This window comes from Ruditapes philippinarum, unplaced genomic scaffold (genome assembly GCF_026571515.1).
Source record: "Ruditapes philippinarum isolate M1 unplaced genomic scaffold, ASM2657151v2 ctg2034_1_1_1_1, whole genome shotgun sequence".
Lineage (NCBI taxonomy): Eukaryota > Metazoa > Mollusca > Bivalvia > Venerida > Veneridae > Ruditapes > Ruditapes philippinarum.
Window position 1 is genome coordinate 191089 of NW_026857441.1, and position 23069 is coordinate 214157.

Consider the following 23069-nt stretch of genomic DNA (forward strand, 5'->3'; position numbering starts at 1 on the left):
TTTAAAGGGATATTCAGTCAAATGAGTCGCAAAAAATCAAATTTATCATAATTACTCAAATCAGCTTAAAATGAAGTTTTTAAAAGTAGAATTTTTTTTTTCTGTATAAATACTATAAAATGTAAGTTTGAAACGTATATAATTCTACATATGTTGAACGACATGAAAACGCAGACAGAATCAACGAGTAGTTTAAAACAAGTCATTTCACAATAACAAACCCTGGAAAATAAAAAACAGATATTGTGGATATGGTAAGATTGAACGAAGTGTAAATCGCTCATTTGACAGGTTCTTTTACGTTTCCATACTTCACTCTGATAACTATCATGAAATCTTTATGCTCCAACCTGAGGTTAGGAAACCAACATTTTTTTTTGTGGAGACAATTTTTGTTCCCTAAACTGCTGAGTGTATTCATTTCTACGACATTTACAGAAAATTGGATGAAAAATTCAAATCAAAGATATGAACAATTTTGTCTGTGTTTCATTTTAAGATCGTAAACGTATCAAATGCAAAATGGAAAACCACTTTAAGAAGAATTCACGGTTATCTTTCTCTGTTATACTGAAGGTATTCTGCAATATAAACGGTGTTCTTGCCAATGAATCACCTTGCTTAAAATAATCGAAATAGCAAGATGAGCCTCTCGGTTTGACACCACAATTCATAACATTGAACCCATGTTTAGTATTTTGCTCTTATGTGGCTTTCCGTAAAAGTTTTTAACGAGCATCAAGTAAGGTACTCCTTCCTTATTTGTTTTGCAAAGGAATGGGATATATTAATATTCTTTAACGGTAACCAGTAGTTTATTCTTCTAACATTGTATTAACCCTATTTTTGCAAAATTTATTAAACCTATGTAATATAATCCACTTACTGGTACTGGTAGTTACTAGTAGTTAAAAATATGAATTTTATGATTTGAGTAATTCATATATTTTTTCTTAACTCCATTATAACATTTATTCAACTCATAATCCCGTAAGACAATATTATAATGTTTTCACTGATATTTAATTTGGATTTAAATTTTTCATCTCTATTTCTTTAATGATTAAAATAAACAGCTGTAAGCTGCGTTAGTCGTGAGAAATATATAATACTATGAACATATAAACACATTTTAAAACAGTTTTTAATATTTAGATATTATATAACAAATAGAAGAAGTAGAGATATCAAATTGCATACTTACACTAAAGTTGAAAAAATATTACATTCTAGAACAAAAGTTTTTTAACATGAATATCTTATAAACAATGAAATATTAATATAAAAAGTAACTGAAACAAGACAGTTTAATGAACAGGTTGTATTTCATAATCATGATCCATGTAATGTTAAAATATTAAAAACAGTCAAACAAACGAATCATGTTTATCTTTTACAGTTCCCGGTGTTACGCCTTCGTTAGTACATAATTTAAATGGCAGGAAATAGAGGAGATTGATTGAGTGTAAGTTTAGTACTTAATTTATTGAACGAGTTGAATAAAATCACATTATGGCGAGCATAATATCATTTTACACAACGAATTCAATAAATAGTATTAAACTTACACGAATTTAATATTGTATTTATCACATTCCAAAAATACAGACCGTTTAAAGTAAAAAGAACCATTTTTCTTTGACGCGCCTATAGTAAAAAGCTACTATTTAGCGCGTCTTAACGCAATCTTTATATACAGAAAAGGACGTCACGTCAAAATATATGCACGGTCGTGCAATACCATTTTTACGGAGTCCTAAAAGAGGCATTGGTACGTGATAAATTGCATTACGTTAAACTTGTTTCATGTACAAAAATAAACGTTATGATCTTGCAAAATATAAAATACTTTTACCGTGTAATTTAATATCTGGTACCATATTTGCAATCAAATTTGGCATTATTTAGCCAATTAATACCTACAATAATTATATAATTAAAATCAAAACGTTTTTTTTCTTTCCACAAGGGATCTGACAGAAACATAAATAATGATAAAAAGAAAGAAAACAAATTTGAAAACATTGTACAACATTTGATTTGTTATTGTGAAGTTAACTCTTAGATACGTGAACGTTTGTGAAATAAGGTGATAGTAATTAATGGTCACTGTGAGAACAAATTATTCGTTCTGTAAACGCTGTCTGAACAGTTCGATTATATCCTAAGGTTAGCTGTAACAATTGATAGGGACATGTTTAAACATGTACAGTATACTATATGTTTTTGAAAATTGTTCAAATAGTGTGATATAGAACAAATATTTTGTTACCAAATATTTTTCTTTACAATAAATAAATATCAAGAAAATAAAGCCAGAAGAAGCAATAATGATAAAAAACAACAACAATAATAAAATAAGTTCAAGAACAACTACTTTAAGAATTATGTTCTGTAAATTCCTAGACGCAACAGAAAAACATGTAATTTAATTCAAATTAATTTTTAAATGATAAAAAAGACCCCCGGCCCAAAAATACAACGTAATAACTATACAATATAACATCATATGTTTAAGGTTGTGTCATGTTATTATTCATTTCATGTTTCATAATGACATGTACAAAAATGCAACCGAGCTTATTTTTTCATCATCGTCATCATCATCATCATCATCATCATCATCATCATCATCATCATCATCATCAGAACACTGCATTAAATAACAAGAAACCTACGTATTCAAATCTACCATAATACCAGTTTGATAAAAAATGTTGTCGCTCATGTCTGTATTTAAAACATTTAAAGAAATTCATCTTCAAGACATCGTGTATCAAAATAACCATTACACTATTGACAATAACAATTTTCTCTTGGAAGACCAAGTTGACGTCCATTTTCAATTAAAAACCTATGACTTGAACGACAGAATTTTGCAAATGCTTTTTTTTATATAAAATGGTTAATTGAAACATAAATATCTTTCAGGATTAATCATAGTCTTGAATTGTTTATGTGTATCACAACGAGACGAATCAATTTACTTGTTGATACCAGTGTTACAATTCAATTAAGTCTTTGTTTAAAACAAAACAGAAAAACATTAATATCACCAAGAGTTTGATTTAACCAAGCAAATCCAAAGCCATATCCATGTTACACAATTTTAATAGAAGATGTCCAATCAATACTACCTACACTAACCTTTTGTTTCAACATAAAATAACAATTCCTTGGATATTTATTTTTCAGACAGACATAAAAAAGTTTGATCCAGTATCTAATATATTTGATACAATGATCAATACACAATGGAAGTCTGTCTCATCTCCCCAAAGCTTCACAATCATTTAAAGAAGTATTGACACCCAAGAAATCGTTACAATACTAATATTGAATCTGAACATGCTCTAAAATTTCCGAATATTCAGTACCATACATGTTTCCGCTCCATAAGTGAGAATAGGTTTGATCAAAAATAGATTTTTCGCTTTTGCTATAGACCAATAAAGTTTCGGTGTAAAAAATAATCCCATATATTTGTAACAAGATGTAGTATTTACAGTTACACACACATATATATATATGACCAAAGTTCAATTGACCTTATTTGACCGCCATTTCTAAACTTAACACGATTATTTGGGTTTTCGACTGATTTATAGTCATACATGTATTATTACGAAATTTTGCAATGGTATTTAATTGTAATATCATTTTGCTGTTTCAGCGCAATTTGCAAAGTCATCTGCAAAAAGAATACAAAATATATCATGCATTTGATTCGAAACGAAAATGCATCGATGACCTTTTGTTCGTAGGAACGAGATAACTCATTAATATTGAGATTGAAAAAATAGTGTAGTAGTTACGTCCCCTTGTATAAACGGCTTTGTTACTCTGTTAGCTTCTACTCTGACAAAACCGCGTAGATTTAAATACATAGATATAAATACGCGCAAGATATTCCCCTAACCCTTACATATTGTAAACAATTAAACAATTTGTGATATTATTTACAATCAAAGGCCTTTTGAAAATCAACATACAGAACATAAAATCCACTTTTTTCTTATCTATGTGGTATCGATTTGACTTCAAATTAAAATTGCATGAAGTTATTTCACAACTTTAATAATGATAATTAAAAATCTATTCACCTGTAGATAAACTTTACTCTAAATCTTATAAATGTGATACTAGTTGTCTCATACAATAGATGGTTAATAAGTTAACAAATGTATCTGCAGACTCGATTTTTATCTTTTGCGTCTAAGAATTTACAGAAGATAATTCTTAAAGCGGCACGCCTCCAGATTCATGCTTATTTTCATGAAAATGTGTTTAAAAATATTATTCAGTGAAATAACCAAAAGGAAGCAATTTACACGATATCAATGGCACTTAAAACCCACGTAAATTACTAAAAAGAGGACAAAATATGCAAAAATATCCCTTACTGCGTTAATAACGCAGTAGAAATATAGTTAAATACTGAAAAATCGGTCATTAATCGCACATAACATGTAAATTATTACTAGAACTTTGAATCTTTACACTTTTCCTAAAATCTTAGTACATTTTTCTCAGGTTTGATTTTATTGAAATATTTTCGCTCATCTGGAGGCGTGCAGCTTTAAAGTAGTTGTTCTTGAACTTATTTTATTATTGTTGTTATTTTTCATCATTATTGCTTCTAATGGATTTTCTTTCTGATATTTATTTATTGGAAAGAAAAAGTAACAATATTGAAGCTTATTTGGTTAATGATTGACATGCTAATGCCTCTGACAAGAAATCTTACCGAAACGAAATGTAAGAAAACTTATGGCACAACAATACCATAAAATATACACATAGTTTCAATATATTCTTGACCATTTTCACAAATGTTTCATAAGACAAATGTTTATTATATAAATTATGCCAAGTGACACACATACCTGTGTTTGTATATACACATAAACATATACATACACACACAAACATACGCACACACACATAAACATGTTCATGCATTTCCATTTTTTAAACATTTTAATCATTTAATAACATTTATTAATTATAGCTTACTTTTCCATTTTTCATTATCATCACCAGAAAATGACATACATATGTAATTTGATAATTCAATTTTGTTCTCATTATTAAATAATTGATTGAATTTTTAGTATATTTGGATGTCCATAATATGCGTTCACAAACTTTTTCTATCATCAATGAAATGTTTGCATTCCAGTACATAATGAAATTCATCAATATAATTATATGTGAAATAATTTACATTTTCTTTCGGATAATGGAACACTATGCATTTTCCAACCTCAGTTGGCAGTCTACGGTTTCTGCATAGGAATGCTGTCAATGGTTTACAGTTCTTTTTAGGATGAATATTGATATAATAACTTTGCACAAAATTTTCTTTAACAAGATTATAACACTAAGCACTTGTTGTTTATCAAATTGATTTCTTTTTAAATTTGCATCAATTGATCCTTTATCTTTTGGTTACATGACAATGATAACCATTTTACATTTACACCATAGAAGACATCCCAAAACTATCCATAGACATTTTATTCGATTAAATGCCTAACATTTTCAATCCATTTGCGTTTGGCTTGGTTTTGATTAGTGAACATATTGAAATATAAATTACTAGATAAATTTCTGGATTCAACATTTTGTAACCTATTCAAAAAAGTAATAGCTCTAGATTCAAACGCTCATTTGATAGCATTAATCAAAACAAAATAATCACGTAACGAATGCATTAAAACATTAAAATACCTTATTACCGAGACTATTAGGAATAAAATTGTGTGTTTTTGGTGTCACTAAGAAACGTTCATCATCAAGGTCAGTATCATTTAATTCATACCGATACCACTGTCTTTGTCAAACATAGCTACAATTTTGTTTCGATTGTAAAAATTTACGTCGTATATAGAAACAATTGAAGTAGGATCTAATGTAAAATGTGATCCATGGCCTGGAATATATGTTTCTGATCCAATGCATGGAAAACATTTTTCTTCGTAAAGAATTGGATCTCTGTAGTCAAATGTTTGCTTGATCGGAGCAAATGTATCTGCATGTGTGTCTTCAGCTCGCTCATTGGTTCTAGATGAAGGATAATAGTCGTTTGCTTCCTCGTTAGTTTCTAGATCATCACTTTCTACCGGGCCTTTAAAAACAAATGTAATAATTATATAAACATTGACTGAACAAATGAAAAACAAAGCAGACGTGTGTTTTAATGAATAGTGTTGAATCGGTAAAATATGATCGCAAGCCATAATTTTGAAAATTTTGATTATTTGTTTGCTTTTTTTGTTTTGTTTAACGGCGACCTGATACATAACTGATCACACAGCGCCAAAAACAATAATAAATAAGTAGGCCTGACTGACAAAAGTTGGTACAATCTTAGAATACATGTTTAATATTGGTAATCGATAAGGGTATGAAGAAAGTTCCTTAGGTAATTTGTCTCGGTGAAATATATCACGAACATGTGAAAGCAGTAGGAAAAGCTTGACAGTAAAATATTCATTGCAAGCTAATCATCTTCTGTTAAAAAGTAAGAAATTGTAACTTTAATATATCCAATATAACTACAACAATGAAAAACAACATAATCATGACAGATGAGGAGGGACATAAATGGTAATTCATCAAGACAAATGTTAATATTTTGTTAAATACAGTTTTGTCCAAATTTCCATTCAGATGAGGGTTTAAATCATCACTATTTGGTAATGATTAATCAACTGGTTTCGAGTAAAGGATTATTTAGCGACAGAATGTACTTTTACGCTTCCTTGCATTCATACGTGGCTTGGGATCCGACATAATTTCTCGATCTGTTTTTGAAACAGCATTATATCGCAAAGGAGTTTTACAATCATATTATTATCTGATTTTTTGATGATTTTTAATTGATAATAACACGAAGAGTAAATCCGAAAAAAAAATACAATTTAATTACTGTATGATTATTCTAGACTGCTGTGAAAATAGATGCAGTCAGTCTTACTCGGGATGTAAAATGATTCTTAAAGACGAATGTACCTACTTTTCAAACTACTTATAAAGCAGTCCATGTAAGTTAATAAATCTTTAAGTTCTTTGAATTTTCAAAAGTGTTCTTTGACAATTTTGAGATAATTGGATGCCTATTGACAATAATAGAATTTAACTTCTTCGGCATTTGGGGTGCACTCGGGCATTTTGAAGTTTTTTGAGTTTTCTTACTTTTTTTCTCAAAAGCCTAATGATTTATTCATCTTTTTCTTGTTAAAAATATTACTATAATGTGGCTTAAAATAAGTTTTCTATCGAGAACGTTATTGCAATTTGGTGTCATTCTAGCTGCATATTGAAGTAAAAGCTTTTTTCGACGTATATGAAGAGAGTTCTTCTGCTTCAGTATAAACACTTTCTACCGCCGATGCTCGAGATACATGTAATGCTAAACGAAGGCCTTGATGATGCATTGTACCGAGCATTTGTTAATACGATTTCTTATTCTGACCGTAAACTATAGAACCATAATCTAATTTTGACCTGATTAGATTTCAATAAAGTAGAAGAGTTTGATTCCCCTAATTACTCGTAGTGCTAGACAAAACCTTTGAGAAATTTAAAGAACTCAATTTTTATATCATATATATATAAGGCTCAATGAAGATTTATCAATATTATAGGTTCCAAAAAGTTTTATTTGTAAAGATATTACCGAATACACATTTCATCTTATTAAAGGGAGAAATTTATTTTCTATAAAGTCCAAGTCAGTTTTCTCAATAACAAATTAATGTTTATATTTTATTGATTAGATATAATGTCTACAAATATTTGCAGTACACATTTTAATTTTTTTACATGTTTGAAAATTGTTTGAGAAACATAATTTTATACAAATAAAAATTTCACTTAAGTGAGGTAACAATCTTAATTACATTTAACGCTTTAACGTATTTAGTGACCCTTTATATGTAGAAAAAAGTAGAGTTGTTTCTTCATCCAATATAACTCCAAGAAACTTTACTTCATCAATAACAACTTTGGAACCGGATATGTAATATTAATGTTCTATTTCTAAGTTGTGGAGGTGGAGGTGGTGGTGTGCGTGTGTGTTTGATTGTGGTAAATGAAACAAGTATGAAAACAATTACCTGCAATTAATGCGTTATTTTCCTTTTCTTTGAGTGCTATATCTTCCAAAAGGTCTCGGCGTATGTTAATGTTTTCGTTAATATCTGCAATCATGGAACTTTTTTGCTCCAAAAGGGAGATTTGGACAACTAGAACATTATTCGCTTTTTTCAACTCCTCGTTTTCATTCATTAATCTGACATTTTCCGAAGGATTAACAAACTTGACTAAAGGATTATCAAAATCAGCAATAATTTCTGTCTGCTTGCTACCTGCACTGTCAGCTTTTTGTATTTTTAAATCACGCCTTTCGCTTGACCACGGCAGCCGAGGTGGAATAGGTGGTGCATTCAATTCATATTGCTCATATTCTGAGTCACTTTGAATTGAATTTTCAGTTTCAAGTGAGTTTGTCAGAGGCGGAATGTTGTATGTAGATTGTACTGTATCGTCGTAGGTGTATTCATCTGTAGTAATAATATTGAAACGTCGAAAGTGTTCATACAGTAATCAGGCATCAAGGTTATCTATGCTAAATGGACGGGAAGACGTAACTAACAAATAAAAATATACATGCAATAGCCGTAAAATGATTCAAATAATGCATTTAAAGATATAGTATGCTCAAATTTGAGAAAATATTGATAATTGCTACACAGTCTCTTTGTAAATATAAACATTTTTGACTTCACACAAAGCTAGTGTGTTATGTTTAAAATTCTAAACACAATATATAGTGTCATTATAAAAAACTGACAGTTTTGTGTCGCCTTGAAAAGTCGGTATATTGGGGATACTTGTGTTGGTTTCGTCGGCGGCGTCCCGTTACGTTTGTACGGAGCATAACTCAGTCATTGCGTCGGATTGACACCAAACTTAGTATACTTCCATATTTTGATGACCCGAAGTGCAGTCCATAACAAGGGCGACATTGTCGCAAAATACGCCCGTTACAAAAGCTTTTGTCAGGGATGTGGGCATTATTAATATGCATATAGACGATATGCTCTGGGCAAAATCCGGACAATTTCTTGATATTTTATCATCTCTAGTGACCTTGACTTTGCAAATATTAACCTAAATTACATGTGTCACACTTGTTAATATGATAGTTATCACCTGTGTTACAATCCATCAATAAATGATGACTTAATGGTCCCCGTACACAAACATACCTCTATATGTGACCTTGACTTTGGTAGCAATGACCTGGATTATGTGCGCAATACTTAGCTTCACAATGGTAGTCATGATAGTGACCATTAATGTGTGTGAATCCCTCAATTAATGATGACTTAATGGTCCAAATACCCATTATAATATTTTTATCTAAACTTTGACCCCTATATGTGAATTTGACCTTGGTCGCAGGGACCTTAATTCTGTACGCAACACTCTGTCTGACTATGGTGAACATTTGTGCTAATTATATTGAAATCCCTATATGCATGTAGAAGTTTTGCTCCGGACAAGCATTTTTCAATGGCCTCTGAGTGTGACCTTGTCCTTTAATCTAGCCTATGCGCATGACACTGCCTCTCATAGTGGTTAACATATCTATGAAGTTTCATTAGAATCCCTCTATATGTGTAGGAGATATGCTCTGAACAAAATCTCTATATTTTATCACCTTTAGTAACCTTGATCTTGCATATATTAATCTTTATTACATGCTTTAAACCCGTAGTCATGATAAAGTCCATTTATGTTTCAATTTCTCAATAAATGATGACTAAATGGTCAGAATATACATTTTCATATTTTATCTGAACTTTAACCCCTATGTGTGACCTTGACCTTTGCCACAGGGACCTAAGTTTTACATTAGACAATGGTGAACATTTGTGCCAAGTTATACTAATATCCCCTTTGCATTTAGAAGCTTTGCTCCGGAAAAGCGTTATTTTATAACCTCTAAGTGTGAGCTTGACCTTTAACCTAGGGACCTGTTTCATGTGCATGACACTGCTTCTCATAATGTTGAACATTTCTATGAAGTTTCATAAGGATCCCTCTATTTATGAAGGAGATATGCTTTTGACAAAATCTCTATATTTTATCACCTTTAGTGACCTTGACCTTGCATATATTAACCTAAATTACATGTTTCAAACCAGTTGTCATGATAATAACAATTTGCGTTTCAAACCCTCAATAAATGATGACTAAATGGTCGGAATACACATTTTCATATTTCATCTGAACTTTGACCCCATTGTGTGACATGTAGCTTGGCCGCCGCAGGGACCTAGAATTATGCATGATAAACATTTGTGCCAAGTTATATTGAAATCCCTATATGCGTGTAGAAATAGTGCTCCGGACAAGCGTTTTTCAATGACCTCAAAGTGTGACCCTGACATTTGATCTAGAGACTAGGTTCATATGCGCGTCACTCCTTCCCTTAGTGGTGAAAATTTTTATGAAGTTTCATTGAAACTTCCTCAATATGTGTAGGAGATATGCTCCTGACAAAAATTGGACGCCGCCCGCCCAGCTGGCCGCTCGCCAATGGGAAAACTATAATACGACCTATTTTTTAAACGGGAGTTCAAAGTTGTTACCCTGTACCTTTTATTTTTTGAGTTATTGCTCTTTGTTCATTTTCATCCTTAATTATGTCAGGGCCATTTCTCCTAAACTATAATAGCTATGGACTTTAAATGTCATGCAATGATAGATCTCATTGAGAAGAATTGCAGTGCACATGAACCGGTAATCTGTACCTAATGATATTTTAGTTATGCCCATTGTGAATTTTCATATTTTTATTTTTATCCGTGCAAATTCTGATACACTTTAAAAGCTGTTGACTTGAAACTTCATAGGGTGATGGATCTGATTGAGAAGAAGCGCAGTGCACAAGAGCTTGTATCATGCACTTTATGATTTTAAGTTATTGCACTTTGTTCTTTTTCATAATTTTATTTTGTTCGAGCCATTTCTCCTTAAATATAAAAGCTATGGACTTGAAACTTCAAAGGTTGATAAATTTCATTAAGAAAAAGATCAGTGCAGAAGAACTGGTACTCTTCACTTCATGATTTTCACTTATTGCCTTATGTTAATTTTCATACTTAATAGGCTTGTCCAAAGAATACCTTTGTCACTAAAAGTTTGCTTTACTCTAAACGTTTTATTGTCGTGAAGTGCAGTGCACAAAATCCATCACATAGTCCTCCATTTGATCTGTCAGTGTAAACTTTTGTCATAGTATTTTTGTTCTTGATAATATAACAGTTTTATTAATCCCGACTAACATTGTTACAATCAGTTCAAATGCCAGTGAAGTAAAGGTACGTGTAAATTGCAAAAGCAGTGCTCATAAATAATCTATATTTAAGAAAAAATGCCTAATTGACAGCTAAACTGTTGACAAGGTGACACATTCGACTCGCGGATTTCTGGTTTTAAAAAATACCAACTTCACTTCACCAATAATTAGTAACCCAGCCCATATATAATTTATCTTTTATTCAAATTTGAAATACTTATTAGGAAGAATTAAAAAAATTACAATACATTTCTGTCATTAAGATATTTTACTGAAGTATATCTTTAAATGCAGATATTGAACGAACCTCCAATGTTTTTACTTTGCAGTTTCTTTATTTCTATCAAATTATAAGGCACTTTTCTCTTTTGCAAGGTTATCTGTTCTTGAAAACGTAGTATATATTCATTAAAAGGTGTAAGCTATTACAGTTACATGAATTTAAAAGAAATAATCCAACGTTGTTTTTCTGTCAATATGGCCAATTATTGTCCCAAAAATTGTAAAATTTATAAAACAAAAAAGATTTGATTCTTACAAAACAAAAATTTTCAGAATCGGTTTAAAACTTTAAAAATTATGTGGAAAGACCTTTTTCTATTCACGAGAAAACAGTAAACAACTAATGTTTCTTACGGCTTTAAAAAACATAAACAATAAATATGTTCTATTCCTTTGTTCTTTATCTTAATAGAAAGAATCTTCATTCAACGTTTATCAAATAAGTAATGTTAATTATCATTACCAGTATCTTGCTGTTTATCTATCACATGTGCATTCGCGCTGTACGCATAGTCATATTTTTCATCCGAATTACCAGCACGAACAGGAGGCAGAGGTAACCTTTTCCTTTGCGTAACCATTTTCTCTCCTTTACTTTCATCACATTGTTTGTCTGATAAAACACTTAAACTGTTAAAAAAATCTCAGATATCTCAAATATACTTATGTTTATATTTGATCTAGATATTGATAAAGTATTGATAATTCCTAATACATGTACAGTGTGACGAGTTTTTATTTATTTCATGACATTTATAAGAGTTATGTTATCCTCTCATTCCAATCTGACATAAAACAAAAGGAGAAGCATTTTGAGGACGATAAAATGTACAATATGGCATTTTTATGTGTTTACGGAAAAACTCCAACAAAAAATATTTCGCATCTTGGATCTTAAGATCTTTTCTATTAATTTCCGGCATTGTTGTTGTAATTTAAAACCAATGATTGTCCGTTTCTCTGTAATTTCGAAAAGGTGTGAATTAATATGAAAATATAACCAGTCTTGCATAAATAATAGGGCAACCCAGTAATATGGTACTGATCACTCCTGTGAAGGTTCATTGAAATCCCGCCAGCAGTTTGACCAGCGACAGCTTTGGGGGTCATTTTGGGCAGCGTGCCGGCGATATGCACGCATAAAAATTGTAATGATCATTCCCGTAATATTTTATTAAAATCCTTCCAGCTGTTTGACATGTGAAGGCCGGACAAATTTTTCTTTCTATTTTTAGCTCTATAGCCGTTGATGTTGCGAAGCGAAACGTCCCGGCGATAACAGCAACCTTGGATGTAACTGAGGACTCCAGTGAAGTTTAATTGAAATCCCGCCATCAGTTTGACTTGTTAATGCAGGATAAGATTTTTCTAATACAGTATTTTTAAGTACAGCGAGGTGAAATATGCCAGCGATATGTACAACAAGGGATGGTACTGATCACCTGTGAAATTTGGCTGAAGTCCAGTCAGCAGTTTGTCCTGTGGAAGCCGGACAAGCTTAACGCGAAGTCACAAGCAATGTCTTAAAATAAATTGGGATACAAAATGAATATTAATAACATATCTCATTTATTTTCATTGGGTCGAGGCTTGCCGAGTTACCATCTATTGTTGGATTACCGAAGGACGGATATTCCGGTCTGAACTGTAAACATCTGTCAGATATTTTCCTTGAATATTTTGTCACCTATTATTTTTTACATCAATAAAACAAAAAGAAAAAACAAATGAAATTCTTGTATTTTTATCCAAACTGGATTATTAACGTGGTTCATTCTAATGCAGTAAATGACGTCAGTGTATAGAACGCGTCTCATCTGGCACTACAAAGCAAGATGAAATTTCAGGCAATGGTTTGTACTAACGAAAAAGCTAGTTTTGTAAAAAAAGAAACACCGGTAGATATGGTCATCATGGAATGTAAATTTATTGTTGTAAATTATTGTAAAATTTCATTCGTATTAAATCACCAATAATCTTATTTATAATGTTAAACAAAGTCACTATATGTTAAGATGGATTGTCAAAATAGAATTCTGAGTAAGAGAAGTAGCTAGGGAACAGAAAAACTAATTTTAAAGTGCTGTACAAACAAAAGAGAACAAGAGTAATACTAAATGTCATTGCAGTCAGGATCGGAATATCTGATAACTGATATATTTCTTGCATGTTATACCAATGTTATACAAATTTTAAATTACATGTAAAAGTTAAAATTCTTTATCTCAGTTATACAATTTTTCATGAACATAAATGTCATTTCATACGTGACCATTGTCGTACAAAAACGTATGAATTTACAACATAATTCATAACGATGAAATGCTGCCAACCTAAACACAGAGTTTTATTCTAAAGCATGCTAAACACGCAACAAGTTTAGCGTTGGTTATTCATAAGATGGATATTATGTTTACAATAATAAAGGTTTTGGTATTTCACTTGGAGTTGGCAAATTAAAAATTAGACATTCATAGGAACGTGTTTTAAAATATGTGTAAAAAGTCGTAGAAAAATCAAAGATAAGGTTATATAGATATTTGACTATAAGATTATGTAAATAGGATATAATTCAATAAGTTGATATGTATTTATAACAAAGGAAAAGAAATAATCTTTATAGTCAATATATGACAATACTTCGTTGTATCTTAGCAGTGTAATATGTTCACTGTTAAGACTATTATGATGGAAAACATTATAATATAATGACACTTACAGAGTTCGAAATTCTTTGTCCTTTTGCTTTCTAAGAGCGCTGGTATCTCCAGGCATTTTGCCACTTCGTCCATTCCTGCTTCGTTAAGGGCTTCAATAAATAGCAAGTACCAATTGCGATGCTTACGATGGATTCTGTCGAGTAGTAAAACTGCGGCTGCAAAGTTACCACGGTTGGCATCTTCCTTTTGAATATGTTCTTTATCACTTTCACTTATTAACTTTTTAGCGTAAACAAAAGAAATGATTTCGCAGACTGTAATCATAGATCCGATTTTCGGAGTAATGTTTTTAATATACTCTCTTTGATAAAAATGGTTGATAAACTTGTAACCCCTGATATTATCGACGATGTACGAGTACCCTGTATTAATGAAGAAAGCCTTGAAGTAAGTAAAATGTCAACAAGTTAGAAAAGGTTGACAAATTATTTTAAGAACTTCGTTGAGGTTTAAAAGCATTAAAACATAAAAATTTTATTTCTTACATCGACAGTCATTTTTTTTACAGATATCATATGTGCAGTTGTACAGGAAGATTAAAAATGATAATGCAATATACGGACATAGATTGAAAATAATTTTGTTCGGGTGTTTCTTATCAAGATTTGAGTTAAAAGCATTTATTAGTGTTTTCATATTTTGTGTTCATTTTTTTTCACAATTGATATATAATTGTTCCGGAAAAATGGAAATAGCTATGGATCAGAAGCTTTGAATGTAGACCAAAATCAAACTCAAAGTTTTTTGGCACAAAAAACAAATGTCTCCCTAAACAAAGTATGGTACTCATGACTCCTTTGATAAGTGGTCGAAATCTCGCCTGGGGTCAGATATATTAGGCAAAGGTCTTTCTATTTGTAGCTCTTGTGGCCATTTAATGCAGTGAAGCAAAACATGCCGTCGATATAAATTACTAGGGGCGATATCAATCACTTCTGTAAAGTTTTATTGAAATCCTACAAGCAGTTTGACCTGTGCAAATCGGAAAGATTTTTCTACCTATACTTCTTACGGCCATTTTGTACAGCAAAGTGAAACGTACCGAAGATATGCACAACTAAGGATGATACTGATCACTCTTGTGAAGATATTTGAAATCCCACCAGCAGATTGACCTGCGAAAGCCTGATAAGATTGTTCTATTCAAATATCTGGCGTCAATTTTGTGCACTGAAACAGAACTTGCCAGCGATATGCACAATAAGGGATGATTCTCATCACTTATGTTAAGTTCTCTTGAATGAACAGACGGACAGACAGACAGACGGCGAAGACAAAAACAATATATCCACCAAAGGTTTTTGGAGACTTGGTGCTATATAATTAAATTCCAAGTCCAGTTATTTTCGTAAACCATAGATGAGTCCCATTATCATACCAATGAACCGAACAGTTCCTTATGATAATCCTTTTTACCTTAGCGTAAATTTGAAAACTTTAGCTATTTTATGTATTCAAAATATTTTGTCATGTTACCATTATCAGATAAGGCATTGATAAATTTATCCCACTTTCCGAGTTCTTGACAATTCTCTAATTCATCTAACAGGATCAGTACAGCTGATTTTTCGGAACGATTCTTCAGTTCACAATATATATCGTCATGATTATCTATATATAAAAGAAAAAAAGCTTTTCATTTAAGTTACTGTTTTTCAGATTTTACAGACGTGGTTATAATGCAAAGTTACATTTGCAAAAACAAAAAAATAAATAAAAATCGGAAATAAAAAATGAAAATGGGCGATTACTACAAAAATAATTGACAGGAAATAATAGAAACCATGCAGTGAACTTGATCGCCACATCAGAGTTGTTTGTGCCGTGTGGAGGCTGTAAAAAGTCGTCCTGTACATTCAATCAGGTAAGTTATAGTTCCGATCCTTATTGATCGTTCAACGCGACATAATTGTTGTGTTTGAGTTTGTTATTTTTTCGTTTCAACCTTTTGGCAATTTTCGATTTGGATTTTTTTCTAATATTCATACTTGAATAATATTTAATCATCCTAAGGATATATTGCCTGCTTTTTAACTTTGTCTTATATAGTCTTATCTTTTATATACAGGCTTCAAAACCTCTGATCCCCTTTCAAAATTCCATTTTGTTTAGTTCCGCCCATTCTTGTCTCGTTTAGGGCACATCCTTTCTATTACTTGGGGACCATACGCCGCTTTCATGGAATGGCACTACTGTGTCACATTGAAGGTTCCATGATAACAGCTGTGTGAACACATCTGTGGATGTTTCTTAATTCAAAAATTTGTCAATTAATGTTTAAATGTTGAATTCTGCTCTAGACGGTGCTTTGGGGCTAGGACGGCAGTTTGCACTTGAACAGGCTCAGTCAAACCGAGCCTGTGACACTTTCAATTTTGACGTCTTGGACTTTCTTTAGGGATTCTTATTTTCTCTATTGTATAGCAATCAATACATCTTTTTTAAACATAGGCAAAAAACCCAAATTACCACTTGACCATTCAACCTAAATGAAAATTAAAGTTTTATTTCTGTCGACTTTGATTACTTTCAGAGAATTATATCAGTTGACTATGAGCCTTAACATTTTCAAAATAAATGCCTGCTATCCAAAATCAAGTTACCCATTTTCTTAATTTATTTGCAATGATTTGAATTACCTTGCTTAAAGTACCCTTGAATATGTTCCAAACCAGTGTAACTGCACGATATTTTAATAATTCACATTCAAGTTCTGTTTCAAGCATAAATTTGCGACAGATAATATTTGAACAAATATTCAATAAAAAGATCATACTACACAACATTCATACAAACAAGTTTTCACTTGAAACAATTGTGCACGAAGCGAAATTGCCGGAAATACTCACTTAACAAACAAACATCGGCCATTCACGTTCACATGAAATTAGTTAACCACAAGTGCTAAAGTGAAGAAAAAAGCAAACCGAGGCATCAACTTTCATGTTACTTTAATAAATGCATTCGAGAGATCATCCTTACTCTTCTTTCTTTTGCAGAAAATAAAACATAAAATAAAACATTTGAAAAAATAAGACACATTTATTAATACAAACCTAGAAATGGTAAAGAAGGTAATATGTCATGGACAAGCAGATTCTGCACGATCAATGGCTTGAATATTCTAACCTTCTCACTGTATTCTAAACATCTAGTTTTATCTGCTGTTATACTTTCACTGTCATCTGTTTTCATGTGTCCTTTTCGCCCTTTACCATGCGTATTATTTGAAGCATCTCTTGTTTGTTGTGATTGCATAATTGGACCTTTATAACAATCAGCCTAAGACATACTCATAAAATTCAATCAAGACAATTCCTCATGTATGCTTTTCAGTACGAATTTTATCTTATTGTATTAACAGAAAATGAAGTTAAAATGTTGCTGAATCTAATTCTGAGAGCACCGATGTTAGCAGAAATGAATCAACAAGAGAAACAGTACTGACTATACTGAGCATGTACAAATGAAAATGCTAGAATTTGATCATTGGACACTTATATGAATGCTACTTTTTAATTTGCTGTACCAGTGCCAATGGCATTCTTACATACGCATGCATATTTCATTGAAGTCCAGCATTCATTGAGGTCAAGGTCACTGTGACACAAAAAATTGTGTAATCAAGAACAAAAAATATGCCCAATACTACAGTTTGTAACAGTTTGAAAATGAAATGGATACTTGAGCTTTTTATTATTTTTATTTTTATATTCAAAGTTAATATTTATAATGGTGTTGAAAAATATACACTTTGAGATTGTCACCAGTGTAGCTGCATTTGCTTAGAAGATGTGAATTCTGCAAACTGTTAACTCCGGCCCTTGATAAACAGCTCGTTAAACAACTCCTTGCCCTTTTCTACCTTTTAATTCTCAGATCAGTGTTCTTTTGCAAAACTGAATGTAACTTTGGCGGGCTGAACGGTGAATACAAATGCACTGACCCAAAAATGATAATAATGAAATTATAAGTAAATCACGACAAAGAAGAAACTTGCTTTTCTTGCAAATCAGCAACCGGCATTTAAATACAGTTGACTCTCAATAAGTCAAAATCGCTTTACTCAAAATTCCGCGTTAGTCGAAGAATTTCTAAAGTCCCGTCAAATTTCCTTCTTTATCTTTGTATTTTAACTCCGCTTAGGTCAAATTTTGACTTACCGAGACTCCTGTTTAGTCGAAAAGAAAATTTGGTCCCGTCAATTAAAGTCCAACATATTTTCATCTCAATTAGCCGAAGTGTGAAAACAGCCGACTGATCAAAGGTCGGCGACATCAAGTTGAGATGATGTCACTGGTTATTCACACGTTTCTTGGTTATTTTAATTGCCGGTCATCATGTATTATTAGCACGTCGTGAAAGTGGCTTTAATCGGATTCAGGACTTAATTGGTTTTAACAGTTAGATAAGTAAATTAAGATTTAATTAATTTAATTGTACCAGCCTAGGTATTGATGCGTGTTTTCAACGTAAATGACATTTTTATAATTAATTTTCCGTCATATTGCATACATTAATATGTACTTCCGGTTCACGATAGTTGCTACTTTCGTTTTCGTCCGATGATCAATTTACTTCAAACATTAGATATATTGTTGTTGAAATAAATGTGTTATTGTGCTTTTATTGTAATAAATTATCATGAGTGTGTATTAAAAGCATGTGCATTACTGATGGATACTGACAAACTTGCATTTATGTCATTGCTACGAATGCTTGTGTTTATATTTCACTTTTAATATACATGTATTAAATTTTGAATAATATATTTTTGTTCATTTATTATTTGTATTTGTATGTGATTTACAGTCATTTCAAATGTTAAATGTTGCAGCATTGCCGCTATCAACAATAACAAACCTACTTCTTTGCACATTCAATCAGGTACATGTATATACATGTACGAATGTCAACGTAATGGCGGCAGATCCACGTTACTCGAATTCCGTTTCTCTCGAAGTAAAATGCCCAGTCCCTTGGATTTCGAGTTATTGTACTGTGTTAGGCGCGAAAATGGTCGGTAAATTGATTCACTTCCCCTTATTTACAAGTATATTTTATGTTCACTTCGCTTAAACGAATAAATGAATAAAGTAAAGGCACCTAAATGTTATAAAATACAGCTACATATTATTATCTTCTCATTTAAAAAACTTTGCTACAAATGCTGTCTCTGTTTCATGCATACTTTATCAATATTGTGTACTCATAAGTCGATTTACCTTATCCGAAGTGTCAGTCTGACAATTATATTCTTTCTTTGATTCATCTTGGTTTTCTTTTGCTTCACTTTCATTTATTGTTAAATTATTCATCAAGCCTGTGTGATGGTTTTCATGCACGGTATCTGTTAAAATAACAATAGAAATAAAATTGTTATTTCAATTGATACTTCAGAAATTGAGAGATGCAGAAAAAATGCAATTCTTAAACATTATTAAAATACACATTACCAGAACAGTTGAGACAATAGTAAACTTACCAGTACCAGAATAGTTTTGTGCCGAGTCTGGAAGTAAAGCAGGGATTTGAAGGTCCATGGCAACCTCATTCATACCTGCTTCTTGTAAAGCCTCTATAAAAAGAACATACCAGTTGTGATGTGTTTCGTTTTCCAGTAATCTTTTAAGCAAAACACTTGCACCTGCATAACTACTACAGTTTACAGACTTGTTTTCAATTTCTTCCATGTCGCATCTTGCAATAAGTCCTTTACGAAGAAGATTTGGAAGAACTTTGCATGGAGAAATCATTTTGCCTATTTTTGGAATAAGTTTTTCTACATATTCTCTCTGGTATTCATGACTTATAACCTTATAGCCCTGAATGTTGTCAACTATATACGTGTATCCTGCAAAAATACATAGTCAAAGAGAATATATACAGACATAACTTACAAATAATGATATTAAATAATATTCTAAAATGATAATGCGTATACTCAATACGGTCAGAAATCTTTTTGAACTTCCGAATATGTATACCCCCGAAACGATGTTTGGGGGGGTATATAGGAGTCACTCGGTGGTGGGTCGGTGGGTTGGTTAGTCGGTCGGTCGGTCCAGCGGTCTGTTGCATTTTCATTGTTCGGAGCATAACTTGAAGACTAATGGTTGGAATTTAGTACAGCTTCATACAATGGTCAAGCACATTGAGAGAAAGTGCAGTGCACAAGAGCCATAACTCTGTATTCACTGATTACAGAGTAATTTGCCTTTGTTACTCTTCCTTGTCTGAAGCATAACTTGAAAACTATTACTTGGAATCCAAATCAACTTCATACAATGGTCAAGCACAATAAGAAGAAGTGCTGTGCACAAGAACCATAACTATATCTAAAGTAATTACATACTTATTGCACTTTGTTACTTTTCCAATGTTTTTTTTTTGTCCGGAGCATAACTTGAAGACTAATGGTTGGAATTCAATACAACTTCTTTCAATGATCAAGCACATGAAGAGGAAGTGCAGTGCACAAAAAACACCATTTTGACAAATTACAAAGTAACTGTCTTTGATACTTTTCCTTGTCCGGAGCATAACTTGAAAAATACTGGTTGGTATTCAAAACAACTTCATACAATGGTTAAGCACAATAAGAGGAGGTGAAGTGCACAAGAACCATAACTCTGTCAAGATATATTATAGAGTTATTGCCTTTTGTTACTTTTCAATTGCTTTTTATTGTCCAGAGCATAATTTGAAAACAACTAGTTGAAATTCAACACAATTTCATACAATGATCAAGTAAATTGAGAGAAAGCGCAGTGCACAGAAACCATAAATCTTTCTTGACCCATTTAAGAGTTTTTGCCCTTGGAAATTTTTTATTGTGTAGTGCATATTTTGAAAATTTGAGGTTGGGATTCAATGAAACTTCATGAAATGGTCATAGACAGTGAGATGAAGTGCAGTGCACAAGAAACATTACTCTATTTGGACTAATTACAGTTATCGTCCTTTGTTACTATTTTGTCCAGTGCATAACTTGAAAACTAGTAGTTGAAATTCAATACAATTTCATACAATGGTCAAGCGCAATGACAGGAGGTGCAGTGTACAATAAACATAACTACATATTCAGTATTTAAAGATTTATTGTACTTTGTTCCTGCTTAAGAAGCGTAACTTCTTCTGGGCTTATTACAGATTAATTCAATAAAAATTCATCAATGGCCAACCGCATTGAAAGGAAATGCAACATACAAGAACCACAACTATCTTTAATTTCCAACAACCATAACTGTATTTCAATTCTTATGCAAGGTTTTATGTTACAAGTAATTTTCTCATTTCCGTAGCAGTCTTGCGGGGGTATTATTCTCATTTAGTGATAGTTCTAGTCTGATAAAAAATTCACGTAAGTTGGCACCTAAAGTCTTTTTTAGAAAGATAAATTGTTTAAATGTTCACCCGAGGTACTGAAAATCCATATTAGATTAGGCTGATTCTGTTGAGAGTTGTTTACCGAACCGAGACTAATTTCTATCGGTTTTAAGAATTATATGTCACAGGCAGCCTGACAGGGACTCGAACCCTTACTTTATGTAACATGCCAATTTAATGCTATATTATATAAAATTATGTCAAGTTATTTAGAGTTTTTTTCATATCAAACCATCATTTTATCACCATTTGACAAGGAGTAACTCTAAGAATTATACCATGAAAGTCTTTGAATGAAAGCCTTATTTTTGCCACTGCCAACGATGGCTACGTTTTAAGAAGCTTGGGATGATATTAGCAACATCGCAAAAGATGAACCGTTTAAACTGCCTCATTACATGTAAATAGTAACATTATAGCTCATTGCATTATCATAGCATGTGACCACACTAAATGGATAGGTTAAAAGATATAAGATCAATCGAAATATCCTCAGGAGAATTTGGCATTGAGTAGTCAACTTTTCTGTTGTACATCGTAGTTATATTTTTCTGGTCCTTTGGAATCATTGATACCCCCAGTACGTGTTCAAAATTCCATTTGGTTAGTCCCGCCTATTGTTTACTTGTTTACGGCCCATGTTTTATTACTTGGGGACCATGCGCCACTTATTAAAGAATTGAACTTCTGTGTCACATTGAAGGTTCTAGGCTGACCGTTTTATGAACACATCTGCGTTTTAAAATTCAAAATTTTACCATTACAATTAAACGTTGAATTCTACTTTAGCTGGAGCTAGAGGGATTGGACTGTAGTTTGCAGTTAACACTACCGTACATTAATAGGCTCAAATCGTGCCTGCAACATTTTCAATTTTACCGTGTTGGGCTTTCTTTAGGGGTTCTTGTTTTTTCTCTATTTTGAAGATTTAATACTGCTTAAAATATGATTAACAAGATTAACAAGGAAATGCGGCGTTCAATGAACGCAACGCTTGAACGCTTTAAGCCACGCTTGAAAGATGTTTCTTTGATTTTTATTTTCATAATTGTACAGACTCAATCAAACCGATTTGGAAAGTTTCATACTATCGTTTTGTTTTAGGTGCTTCAAAGGGATCACCTCCTTTAATCCCCCGCCGCCTTTTCGTCCTTCCGTCCGTCCGTCCTTCCGTCCAACATTTTTGTCCGGAGCATATGGATAGACCTCATTGAGGAGGAGTGCAGTGCACAAGAAAGATAACTCTACCCTGCATAATGTTTTAGTTATTGCCCTTTGTTATTTTTCAAACTTAATTTTTC

The 23069-nt window shown here is 32.0% G+C and overlaps 2 protein-coding genes across 2 annotated transcripts; both read right to left on the reverse strand.

Moving 5' to 3' along the window:
• Positions 1-2594: 2594 nt before the first annotated feature.
• Positions 2595-17630, reverse strand: LOC132749769 (uncharacterized). Its single transcript, XM_060739663.1, has 6 exons — positions 17436-17630; positions 15856-15990; positions 14379-14741; positions 12123-12272; positions 8124-8570; positions 2595-6130 (listed from the first exon to the last, which is right to left on the reverse strand). The coding sequence occupies exons 1-6, from the start codon at positions 17572-17574 to the stop codon at positions 5814-5816; spliced, it is 1551 nt and encodes a 516-aa protein (XP_060595646.1). The 5' UTR covers positions 17575-17630; the 3' UTR covers positions 2595-5813.
• A 1944-nt stretch (positions 17631-19574) lies between these two features.
• On the reverse strand, positions 19575-22408 carry LOC132749762 (uncharacterized). Its single transcript, XM_060739657.1, has 3 exons — positions 22402-22408; positions 19865-20233; positions 19575-19729 (listed from the first exon to the last, which is right to left on the reverse strand). Exons 1-3 carry the CDS (start codon positions 22406-22408, stop codon positions 19575-19577), a joined length of 531 nt encoding a protein of 176 aa, XP_060595640.1.
• Between the last annotated feature and the right edge of the window lie 661 nt (positions 22409-23069).